We start from the raw sequence: 12279 nt of genomic DNA, 5'->3' as shown, positions 1-12279 counted from the left end.
TGAACAATGCTTAAGTGCTAAGTGAAGTCGCTCAGTCGCGTCCTACTCTTTGCGACCCCATGGACTGTAGCCTACCAGGCTTTTCCGTCTATGGGATTTTCCAGGCAAGAATATTGGAGTGGGTTGCCATTTCCTTTTCCAGGAGATCTTCCCAACCCAGGGATTGAACCCAGGTCTCCCGCACTGTAGGCAGATGCTTTACCATCTGAGCCTTGAAGCTAACTAAATGGATTCTGTTAAGTAAGCTAATGCAAGACTGGAATTTGATTTCTCTTTCTGTTAAAAGTGCTGCTGTTTGAAAACAAATTGCATGAGTTTCTGTGCCCTTAGGTGAGCCATATTTATTTTAACTGTTTTTGTGACTTTGGTGAAGTGAATAAGTACTGTTTCAGTGACCTTTGATCCTGTTGTGTTTTAAAACTATTTTTTTAATATTTCTAATAAACTTCCCAAATAGTAAAATCTAACTAAAGCTCCTTTAGCCTCCAGCTGACTCAGGGATGCTTCAAAAAAGCATCTCTGAGACATCTCAGAGAGAATTAAGTTTATTTTTAATTCAAAAACATTGTCAAGTTATTGAAGGTAAACTTTAGGTTGTAATGTATATATGCTGCTGCTGCTAAGTCGCTTCAGTCATGTCCAACTCTGTGCAACCCCACAGACGGCAGTCTACCAGGGTCCCTCGTCCCTGGGATTCTCCAGGCAAGAACACTGGAGTGGGCTGCCATTTCCTTCTCCAATGCATGAAAGTGAAAAGTGAAAGTGAAGTCGCTTCAGTCATGTCCCACCCTTAGCGACCCCATGGACTGCAGCCTACCAGGCTCCTGCGTCCATGGGATTTTCCAGGCAAGAGTACTGGAGTCGGGTGCCATTGCCTTCTCCAATGTATAGATAAATGTCAGTAATATAGATATTCCAAAATTTATCCCTAACATCTGATATGTCCTGATATAATGTTATCAGTCATAATTCTAGTTATTATCCTAAAAGGTTATATGTTACAGAAATATCCAAGTTTCCTGCTAATTACATTGTATTCAAAGTTTTAACTATACTATTTTAAATTTGTCCTTCATAGAGTATTATAATTTTATATTGCTTGTACAAAATAAAGATTTTCAAAAAGACTCATAAAAAGAACCCGTTTAAACAAATGTAAGTTTCTGATAGCCTTTAGGTAATGCCACTAAATTGGGTAATAAATGACACACTCTAATAGAAAAGCTGACTAATTTCTGCAGATCAATAGGAATTAAGTACATGAGACTAAATAGATAAATATAATTTATAACTTTTAGAAAAGTTTTAAGAAAACTTAAAAGTTTTTTAGAAAACATACTAACTTGAATCTATTTTCCAGTAAACCTTTTTCTCTGATACTGTCACAAATTGATATATTAAGCCTTTGTAAACAAAGATGAAACGTTTAACTTTTTCTCTCTACCTGATACTGGCAAAATTTGGATTCTCCAGCTGGCTCTCCTATGGATTTGATGGTTTATTACAACTGGATTACAACTAGTGATACTAATCTTTGTTTTAATTTATTTTTCATTTCCAAATTGTTTATGCCTGTGTCTCTACTACACTATGACTCTGTCAATGTTTCTATTAATAGCTACATTACTTATATTCTATTTTATAAGATTGTTGTCTCAGAGTGTATAACCAGGCTTCCAACAAACGTAACCGTGACTTAAAACAATTAATCAAATATTTAGTTCTGTATGTGATCAATAATTATAATAGTGTGACTCTAGGTATGGGAAAAGAAAAGAAGGGAACTATCTCCTGGATCACAATAGGTTAAAAGACAGAGGACCCAGAAAATCTTTCATTGTCTATCAATGGGTCTAATCCAGAAACTAACACCCGGAGCGATATATCAACGAAAACCTTCACCTGACCTGGGATGAGCCTCCCAGCACCGTGGCACCAAAATTGGTCATGAAATGTCTCCCAAATATCGGTCGAATTTCTGACCAAGGGAAAGGACTGGAAAATGGAATATTTCCTGTTATGTCAGTAAACAAGGATGTCGCAGTCATCAGTGATTCCAGCCCTCCAGAGTACTCAGGAGGGAAAAGAACACCTGTGTGATATGGCAGGAATCAGGCTGCAGCCACTCGCTACTGGGAGCCCTGAGGAACTCAGAAGGTGAAAACACAGACAATTGGCCTCAGAGAGCCGAGATGCATATGAAAGGAATGAGTTCAGTGAGCCCAAACTCTTGCATCTTCCCATATATAGGAAAGCACTAAATTCCCTAACTTGAGATATCTGGTTTTCTTTAATTCACAAAAATACTTTTGATGTTCAGACTACCTGCCCTTTGTTGCAAACTTCTACATCACCTGAGTCCTCCCTGCTGCCTTCTTGGAAGAGTTCTATCAAGGCTACTTGAGATGCTACCTCTGGGATTTATGTCTTAAAAATTTTCACCAAATAAAACACAGCTCTCAACTTTTACGTTGTGACTATTTTATAAGTCGACAATGGTCAATTGATTTTCAAGTCAAGGGCAAAGAAGAGTGTTTTCAGCAAAAGGTGCTGGGGCAACTGGAGAGTCACATGCAAAAGAATGAGGTTGACCCGCCCCCTTACACCATATACAAAATTAACTCAAATTGGATAATAGACATACATTGAAGAGCTAAAACTATGAAAGTCTTAGAAGAAAAGATGAGTGAATCTTTGCCTTTGCATTTGACAAAACTCTTCTTAAATACAATACTTGCCACAAATGACAACAGAAAAAAAAAAACAAAGACTTTTTCAAAAAAAAATTTTTAATTGCTTTTAAAAGATACCATGAAGAAAGTGAAAAAATGAGAGAAGATACTTGCAAGTCATGTGTCTGGTAGGGCTTCCAGGTGGCTCATTGGTAAAGAATCCGCCTGCCAGCACAGGAAACACAAGTTTGATCCTGGATCAGGAAGATTCCCTGGAGGAGGACACAGCAACTCACTCCAGTCTTCTTGCCTGGCAAATCCCATGGACAGGGGAGCCTGATGGTCTACAGTCCATAGGGTCGCAAAGAGTCAAACACAACCGAGCGACTGAACACAAGAACAAGCACACATATATCTGGTAAGTGACTGACATCTAGAATAGATAAAGAACTCACATTCCATAATGGGTGTGTTCTCTGGACAAGCTCCCAGGGAGGACCCAAGGCAGATGATCTAAAAAGTGCTTATGAACCACAATGGATGAAATGACACTCGGTCACATCTTACATCATTCTAGTCTGAAAATAACTTTACTGTGAAAAACTAGCTTTTTTGTTTTTGTTATAAACAAGTGGACTAGAACAATTCACTTAAGTCATAAACAAGTAGTACAACCTCATTTAAGTCAAAAGCAAGTGGATTTGAAATCAGATCAAACCAATACACAACAGACATTCCGTGTGGGAGGCAGTGTGAAGTGAGAGGTGCTGGGGAAGACCGTGTCCCTCGGACCCTGGAGGTTCAAGGTGAACGTGGAACCACTGTGGGGGAGGAGCAGAGAGGGACTGTTCCTAGAGGTGGGGTGGTGCCCTGCGCCCTCTAACTTGTCCCAGACTTGATCACAGACTGCCTAGAAGGGCGGTGGGAGTAATGGAGCAGTCGGAAGAATAAACGGCCTGCTGCCATGTATTTTATTTAGCTCATCTATTTATTTCAGTTCAGTTCAGTCACTCAGTCGTGTCCGACTCTTTGTGACCCCATGAACCACAGCACGCCAGGCCTCCCTGTCCATCACCAATTCCCGGAGTCCACCCAAACCATGTCCATTGAGTCGGTGATGCCATCCAACCATCTCATCTTCTGTCGTCCCCTTTGCCCTCAATCTTTCCCGGCATCAGGGTCTTTTCAAATGAGTCAGCTCTTCACATCAGGTGGCCAAAGGATTGGAGTTTCAGCTTCAACATCAGTCCTACCAATGAACACCCAGAACTGAACTCCTTTAGGATGGACTGGTTGGATCTCCTTGCAGTCCAAGGGACTCTCAAGGCTCTTCTCCAACACCACAGTTCAAAAGCATCAATTCTTCAGCCCTCAGCTTTCTTTATAGTCCAACTGTCACATTGATACATGACCACTGGCAAAACCATACCCTTGACTAGGCTGACCTCTGTTGACAAAGTAATGTCTCTGCTTTTTAATATGCTGTCTAGGTTGGTCATAACTTTCCTTCCAAGGAGTAAGCGTCTTTTAATTTCACATCTGCAATCACCATCTGCAGTGATTTTGGAGCCCAGAAAAATAAAGTCAGTCACTGTTTCCACTGTTTCCTCATCTAGTTGCCATGAAGTGATGGGACCAGATGCCATGATCTTCATTTTCTGAATGTTGAGCTTTAAGCCAACTTTTTCACTCTCCTCTTTCACTTTCATCAAGAGGCTCTTTAGTTCTTCTTCACTTTCTTCCATAAGGATGGTGTCATCTGCATATCTGAGGTTATTGATACTTCTCCCGGGCAATCTTGATTCCAGCTTGTGCTTCCTTCCAGCCTAGCGTTTCTCATGATGTACTCTGCATATAAGTTAAATAAGCAGGGTGACAATACACATACAGCCTTGATGTACTCCTTTTTCTATTTGGAACCAGTCTGTTGTTCCATGTCCAGTTCTAACTGAGCTGCCCTTGTAAAGAATGCCATCCATGAAGGACTGACTTGGGGCAGCTGGACAGGTGGCCAGGGGAAAATCGCTTTAGGAAACACAAGATGGGATGGTAGAGAAGAGAGGGGCGGAGCCTAAGTGCCCGGAAACTCGCCTGGGGGAAGGACGGAGAAGTCGCCCTTGGCTCCTTGGCCGGGCCTCGTCCCAGCTCCTGGGTCCCCGAAGGCACCGCGGCGGCGCCGAGACTGACAACCGGAAAGAGCCTGGTCATCACCACGCAGCCCTGGGTACTTCCTTACAAAGACTCACTCACCGACCGGGCGGGCCTCCAGGGGCGCCGTTTCCCGAGCGCAGCACCTCAGCCCGGAGCCCGTCTTCCGCGCCCGCCCGGGATCCCCACTCCAGCGACGCCTCTCCGAACGCCGCCGGCCGAGCTTCCCCCGAGCCGGGGCCACGAGGCGTCTGGCAAAGATTCGAAAGAGCGATTCAAACTCAAAACCCCGAGGTGAGTTTCAGAATTTCTCTTGTGATTATTCTCTCGGGGTTTCAACCTGCCCGAAAGTGATCTTTGCTGGACCGGGCGCGAGGACCGCGCCCCGCAGATCGCAGGAGCCGGGTGCGGAGAAGGAGTGGGCGGTGAGTGCGAACCCAGGACGGGCCCCCGCAAATGTTCTGTCTTCTCTCGCCACCCCGAAGCCACCAGCCCTGAGACCGCGGGGCTCAGCCACCTACGCGGCTGATGTCGTGCTGGAGACGGGTAGCGCAGGGGAGGGGGCTGGGAAAGGCGGGAGGGGGCCGCTGCTGCTTGACTCGGGAAAATTCGTCAGTTTTGCGGTGAGCTTGCTCCTCCGGGGCCCTAGGAGGACTTGGCCACTTCGGGTGAGCAAAGGATAATAAATTCCCGGCTGTTCTGGAGCTCGGCTCCAACAGGACTAGTGGACTCTGTTGTACACTCTCCTCCGACGTGACAGACCTGGTGGGGTTGGCCGCTGCTAGTTTGATTAACAGAAGGGAATGACAACCCACTCCAGTATTCTTGCCTGGAGAATCCCATGCACAGAGTAGCGTGGCGGGCTACAGTCCATGGGGTCGCAAAGAGTCGGACACGACTGAGTGACTAACATGTAGTGAATCGTAATCATTACAGAGAAGGTTTGAGAGGTTAGGATGGAAAGTGGACGTAGAAGAAAAGAAGGGATAACTGAGCAGGAGATGGCAGCGGCGGTGGGGTGGGGGTGAGGGAGGAAGTGAGTTCAAAGAAAGATTAGAGCAGGAAGTGGTTCAAGGAATGAGCAGAAGAGCCAACAAAACGTGGGCTTTTCTTGCTCACACCAGAAAAGGGCTTTTTTGGAGGGAGGATAGTTATTCAAAGTGAATTTGGCTTTGTGATGTCATGACTATTTTTTTTTAATGAGTAATTACATTTGAAACTTAAGAAATACTTCCTGGGTATAAGTGTTATTTTTCTTGTTTTTCAACAGGGCTTCCTCAGTCTAGGACTGAAGACTTCAGGCGGTGCCAGGAGACAGAGGTATAGACGCACCCCAGGCTACCTTTTGCCGGTCACTCTCGTAAAACTGCAGGGAGGAATGTCACTGGCTCACACCGCAGGCCATCTTTTGCTGATACTGCTGCTGATAGAAGCCTGGAAGACTCTGGGCAGTGAGTGTCCTGGATCCGGGACTCTGGTGGGGGAGGGGGGGACATGAGAAAATGGGGAGGGAAGGGGCTCCACCCAGGTGGGCGCCTGTCCACCTGCTCTTAGGATGGTGAGGGTGTGGTTTAGCTGGACTGGCTGCCCAGGAGGTGACACCCTGCCTTCCAGGACCCCACCCAAGGCATGGTGCCTGGGCCTGTGCTCCTGTAGCAGCTTTCCCTCTCCTGGCAAGTTCCACCTCCTACTCCTGTAAAACTTTCCTGATGACTAGGGACCCATCGTGAATGTGGCATGTGTCCTATGGCATCCTTCTCCCCATTCTGTTGAAAGTCTTGTCTGTTCAGATAGATTTTAAGTCTCTAGAAACCAGACACTGTCTTCTGTTTTTGCTGCCTCACAAGCTGGCATGTGCATACTTAGTCACTTAGGTGTGTCCAACTCTTTGCCACCCTACGGACTCTGTAGGCCCCTCTGTCCATTCTCCAGGCAAGAATACTGGAGTGGATTGCCATTTCCTTCTCCAGGGATCAAACCTGGGTCTCCTGCATTGCAGGCAGATTCTTTACTGCCTGAGCCGCCATATATCAGATAAATCTTCCTGCTAATAGCATATGGATGGAAAAGATCCACGGTGGCATCAAAGTGTTTAACTAAAGCTCAGACAGTTAAAGGTGAGGCAGGACTGAGGATGCAGCAGAGGAGGGGGTCTGGGATAGAGACCCCTCCCTCTGCAACCAGGCCCTGGAGGAGGAAACTCCCAGCCATACCTGTGGTTTTCTCTCACAGATGCCCACTCTCTGTGCCTTGACCTCACTGTCAAATCTCAGTCCAGACCTGGCCAGCCCTGGTGTCAAGTCCAGGGCTCCATGGACACAAAGCCTTTCCTCCAATATGACAGTGACAGCAATGAGGTCAAACCTTTGGGTTTCCTGGGAAAGGAGGTAAACGACACGAAAGCGTGGACTGAAATAAGCCAAACGCTGGTAGAAGCAGGAAAAGAGCTCAGGATGGTCCTGCCTGTCATCAAACTGGACAAAAATGAGATGAGGGGTAAGTATGGGAAGGGGGTGGGGAGCTGGAGATAGCAAGAGAAAGAGTGCATGCAGGGAGGAGATTCCTGTGAAAGGACTGAACACGATCCACCCTTAGAGACCCGGTGGACCTGATGGGTAAAATGGGGCAGGTCATGGTCAGAAGATCACGAGCCCCTAGATGTGCAGACACACTTGAGTGACTGGGGAGGATGGACTGTGGAGAGTCCAGGGTGATTCATTGTGTGTGGGGGGCACAGGTCCTCCCACCCTGCAGGTCAAGCTGTGTTGTCAACGTGAAGCCGAGCAGTGCTCTGGTGCATCCTTGCACTTCAGCCTCAATGGACAGACAGCCCTCCTCCTTGACACCATGAGCATAACCTGGACAGTCATCGATCCTGGAGCCACAGGCATCAAGGAGGAGTGGGAGAACAACCAGGAACTGGCAGAGTATTTCAAGAACATTTCAATAGGAGACTGCAGTCATTGGCTTAGGGAATTCCTGAAACACTGGGAGAAGATGCTGCTCCCAGAGCCCACAGGTAACTGAGTCGGACGTGGGGGAGGTGGCAGCTCTCTTCAAAGGTCTAGTGCCTTCATGTGTGGATATGAGCACATATGTTTATGTAATTGAAAATGGATGGATGGAGTGACTGATCTCTTGGTGGACTTCCTGTCTGGAGAGTCAGTGATGGGCATAGCACAGAACTTGCCAGCATCCTCCTTTCCCAGCCCACCTCCCTCAGCACAGGAGCCCCCTTCCTCATTAACCATTGACCCAGACTCCAGGCACTGCTCGATGGTCCCCAAATCTATATATGCATTATGTTTCCAGGCCTTCTCTCCCTTCTGTCATACTGATCCTTTAACCAGCTCCAATGCCACTTAGTGAAGCCCTTATCCCTTCCCAGACAGAATTGCTGCTGCTGCTGCTAAGTCGCTTCAGTCGTGTCCGACTCTGTGCAATCCCATAGACAGCAGCCCACCAGGCTCCGCCGTTCCTGGGATTCTCCAGGCAAGAACACTGGAGTGGGTTGCCATTTCCTTCTCCAATGCATGAAAGTGAAAAGTGAAAGTGAAGTTGCTCAGTCATGTCCGACTCTTAGCGACCCCATGGACTGCAGCCTACCAGGCTCCTCTGTCCATGGGATTTTCCATGCAAGAGTACTGGAGTGGGTTGCCATCGCCTTCTCCGTCCCAGACAGAATTAAGTGCCCCCAATTGTGTCCTCCTCAAAAAGGACTCCTCACAGTAAACATGTCCACCTGAAAGATAATCAGATGGACATTTGCTGTCTCAGTGACTCAGATGGTAAAGAATGTGCCTGCAAGGCAGGAGACCCGGGTTCGACCCCTGGGTTGGGAAGATCCCCTGGAGTAGGAAATGGCAACCCACTCCAGTATTCTTGCCTGAAGAATCCCATGGACAGAGGAGCCTGGTTGGCTACAGTCCATGAGCACGCAAAAGAGTTGGACATGACTGAGCGACTAACACAACTCAGGAGAAATATTAGCTCCACGAGGACAGAGCACAAGCCCATTAATCTTTCCATACCCGGACCTGAAGAGTGGCTTCACATGAGTCAGTAACTATATGGGGAACATGTGCTAAGGACAACAAGTGCTGAGGAAGGTGTATTCTTAGATTTCACAAGGCCTTTGCTTTTTCGTTTTAGAACCACTAAGAATGGCCTCAGATATCAGCCAGTCTGCATCCATCCGATTGGTCTCTTGCAATATCCTATTGATCATCACCCAGTTAGTTCTAATTGCTTCATCATCATGAGTATTATGAAGAAATCAGGGACCACAGCAGGTGAGAAGCCAGCCGGCCTCTGGCTCCTAGGCAGGTTTGTTCTGGTCAGGACTTGGGAGAGGTGAGCCATGGGTTTCACCAAGCCCCTGTCCACTGGACACATCTTTATCAAGATGATGTTCTGTCTTTGTCTTGGGCCCCCACACTTCCCTGTAGGGTTGGGAATCACTCTGTTGTTGGGGTAGAAGAGGCTGGTGTGGGCAGCAGAACAGTGCACTGGGAGTGGGGATGAAGACAAGTGTCTTCTCCTTTGGGGGCCCCGGGTACAAGATGTAGACGTGGTGGGGTGGGGTGTTGACCTGAGATCTTACTCAGGCTTTCCCAGCCCTTTGATGAAAAAAACCTTTTGTTCTCTGATGATAGCATTGTCTAGCTCAACATTTTCCCCAATGTTCTAACAGCTATTCCATCATCTGGATGTTTCTCCCTGGACTATGAGAAGATACAATGTTAAACCAACTCTGGGTGGCAAAAACTGACCCTTGATGACAATCTGGCTGTTGATCTAATATACTACCTTCTACTCAGAGTGGGATTTAACAAGAAGCTAAAGAAGCCTATGCTTAAGAATTCCTTCACTTTCCACGACTGTTGATGGGCCCTTAAGATGTATTGACTTGGTCATTTTGAGGATTTGCAAAAGTCAAATATTTGCTCACAATCAGTTAAGACTTCCAATTCTATTCTTTCCATCAGACTTGCCTTCATGTGGGGTGGAATTGGGGCAGGGGGCGGGGGGTGGCATTTTTTTAATTCTGTTAAGAAGATAATGCATTAGGGATATACTGTGTGATTTAATGAGACATAATTTATGTGTTCACACTCACTTTCATGTATAGTTAAGTTACCGCATGCTTTTATGGGCTGAATGTTCTTCTTAATTCATGTGATGAAACCTTCACCTCCAGGAAGACTTGTTGAAACCACTCAGTCGGTGGTGTGTGGTTATAGTCTGTGTTGTGGTACAATAGGAAGTATACATTTGGTCAGAGTCCTGGTTCCTGGATCAGAGTTTCTAAAACCCACATTTTGGTGTCATATTTGGTGTTCTGAGTATAGAAAAAATAGCTTTTCTTTAGAGACCTAGCAGACTAATACATATGCAGAAACCACAATCAAGTGCTAACTGCCTAGATGTCATGACAGAAAAGTATGAGGCTACCAGTTGAATTATCATGTAGATTAATATATGTATTAACATACTAACATGTTAATGCGTAAAAATGTATCCAGGACAGAAGAAAGGATAAAGTGTGATATAGCCAGGAATGGAACACTATAACATAATAAATAAAGAATAAATTACTGCAGTAAAACCATAGAGGCCTCATAAAAAGGATTTGAGAGGCAAGTGCTGGACACAAAAGAATATATACGCTGTGGTAGTCCTATTTGTTGTGTTACATTTTTGTGAAGTTTAACTGAATTGTTTTTTTAAGATGTATTTATTTTTGTGCTGGGTCTTCACTGCTGTGTGCGGGCTTTCTCTACTTGCTGCTCTCTAGTTATGGTGCAAGAGCAGCTCCCTGTGATGACATCTCATAGCACAGCGCAGGCTCTAGGCTGTGGGCATCAGGAGGTGGGGCACACGGGCTCAGTAGCTGCAGCGCCCAGGCTCCAGGGCACAGCCTCAGGATTTGTGGCCCATGAGCTTCGTTGTTTAGCAGCATGTGGGATCTTCCCAGACAGGGACTGAACTTGTGTCTCCTGCATTGGCGGGCAGCTTCATTACCAATGAGCCACCAGGGAAGCCCCTAATCGAATTATTAAAAAGACATTCTAAGCTTGATTCTAAATCTTATCTCAATAATTTATGGATGAAGATTAGATGTTCCATGACTTGCAACCAGGAAATTATGCATACTGGAAAAGATATTATTTAAAGGACTCTCCACAACCTAGATGCACCCTTATCAGGTGCTCTAAACTAGCTCATGCACAACAAAACTGAAGAGAATGAACTCTTGGATAAATATTTCCCACTTAGAAAGGGCGACTGCACTGAACTGGCTAACAGAGAACACTGCCGACCTCAGAAACACCTAAAAACAATGCTCAAACACAGAGGATGTTTGAGCTCATACATTCATACCAGGACGAGAAGAAGACAACATCGGAAAAAATTTTAACCTTTCAGTTTTCACTCATGTCTAGACAAACTTGAAGTTTTCTCCTGTCAGGAATATATTCAGTGATGCAGAGAATTCAATTATACATTGTACCTTTTTTGCCCAGTGAGAATCACATGAATGTTTATTGAAACTCCTTTATTTTAGGGGCTCAAATGTGTTGAAGTCCTACCATTAGGTGAAGGAGACCTCACCTGGAAATAGGGTGTGTGCAGATGTAATCCAACCAAGGTGAGGTCAGGGTGGATTAGGTTGGACTCTAATCCAAAGACTGGTGCCTTTACCAGGAGGCACACCTTGAAAGAAACATGGACACGCAAAGAAGAGACGGATATAGGAAAACAAGACACATGAGTGTCATGGAAGGACAGAAATAGACACTGGGGCTACGCAATGCCAAGGGTTTCTGGCAAGCACCAGTGCTGTGCATTGTACCTCAGTCATGTCCGACCCTTTGCAACCCCATGGACTGCAGCCCACCAGGTTCCTCTGTCCATGGGGATTCTGCAAGCAAGAATACTGGAGTGGGTTGCCATTTCCTACTTAGGTGTGTGGGGGGCAGTGACACTAATTTGTGATAGGAAGGTGAATGTGAAGAGAGTGAGGGAATGCTGGAAAGAGTGTGTTGGATGTGTGCGGAGCAGCCACAACTAGCGTGTGAGAATGTTGGGAACCTTGTGTGTGTGTGTGTGTGTGTGTGTGACTGTGGACAGCTGAGCCTGGGACAGAATGGGAGTGGACAGAGGGCCCGGAGGGGGATGCCCTGGGGGACCCAGAGAGGAGGAAGAGAGTGAAGGGAAATGGCTGTGAGGGGAAAGTTTCTGGATGGCAGTGGAAGTAGATGGGAGCCTTCTGTGTGGAATTTGTGTGAAAGAGTGTGTACAGACAGTATGAGGAAGCCAGGGTCCCTGAGGGAAGGGAACGCGGTGTGACTTTGCAGAGAGTGGAGAGCCAGTGGGGCAGGCAAGCAGGCACTTGTGTGCGGAAGAAAGTGTGTGGGCAGTGGGGGATGGGGTGTGAACAGAGGGAAGGGAGTGT

At 46.3% G+C, this 12279-nt stretch overlaps 1 protein-coding gene across 1 annotated transcript; it reads left to right on the top strand.

The window, feature by feature from the left end:
• The first annotated feature begins 4718 nt into the window (after positions 1–4718).
• LOC129659929 (retinoic acid early transcript 1E-like) lies at positions 4719–11478 on the top strand. The gene is made up of 6 exons (XM_055591445.1): positions 4719–5114; positions 6091–6271; positions 7053–7316; positions 7558–7839; positions 8973–9112; positions 9514–11478. The coding sequence occupies exons 1-5, from the start codon at positions 4719–4721 to the stop codon at positions 9080–9082; spliced, it is 1233 nt and encodes a 410-aa protein (XP_055447420.1). The 3' UTR covers positions 9083–9112; positions 9514–11478.
• Positions 11479–12279: the final 801 nt, after the last annotated feature.

Source organism: Bubalus kerabau, chromosome 9 (assembly GCF_029407905.1).
Source record: "Bubalus kerabau isolate K-KA32 ecotype Philippines breed swamp buffalo chromosome 9, PCC_UOA_SB_1v2, whole genome shotgun sequence".
NCBI lineage: Eukaryota > Metazoa > Chordata > Mammalia > Artiodactyla > Bovidae > Bubalus > Bubalus kerabau.
This window is presented reverse-complemented; position numbering and strand designations above follow the sequence as displayed.

Excerpts from the sequence above, each read along its gene's own strand:
- LOC129659929 (XM_055591445.1), top strand. The coding sequence starts at position 4,719 with ATGGTAGAGAAGAGAGGGGCGGAGCCTAAGTGCCCGGAAACTCGCCTG. Across the intron at positions 5,115-6,090 it reads TTCAAACTCAAAACCCCGAG|GGCTTCCTCAGTCTAGGACT; the intron begins GTGAGTTTCAGA and ends GTTTTTCAACAG. Across the intron at positions 7,840-8,972 it reads GCTGCTCCCAGAGCCCACAG|AACCACTAAGAATGGCCTCA; the intron begins GTAACTGAGTCG and ends TTTTCGTTTTAG.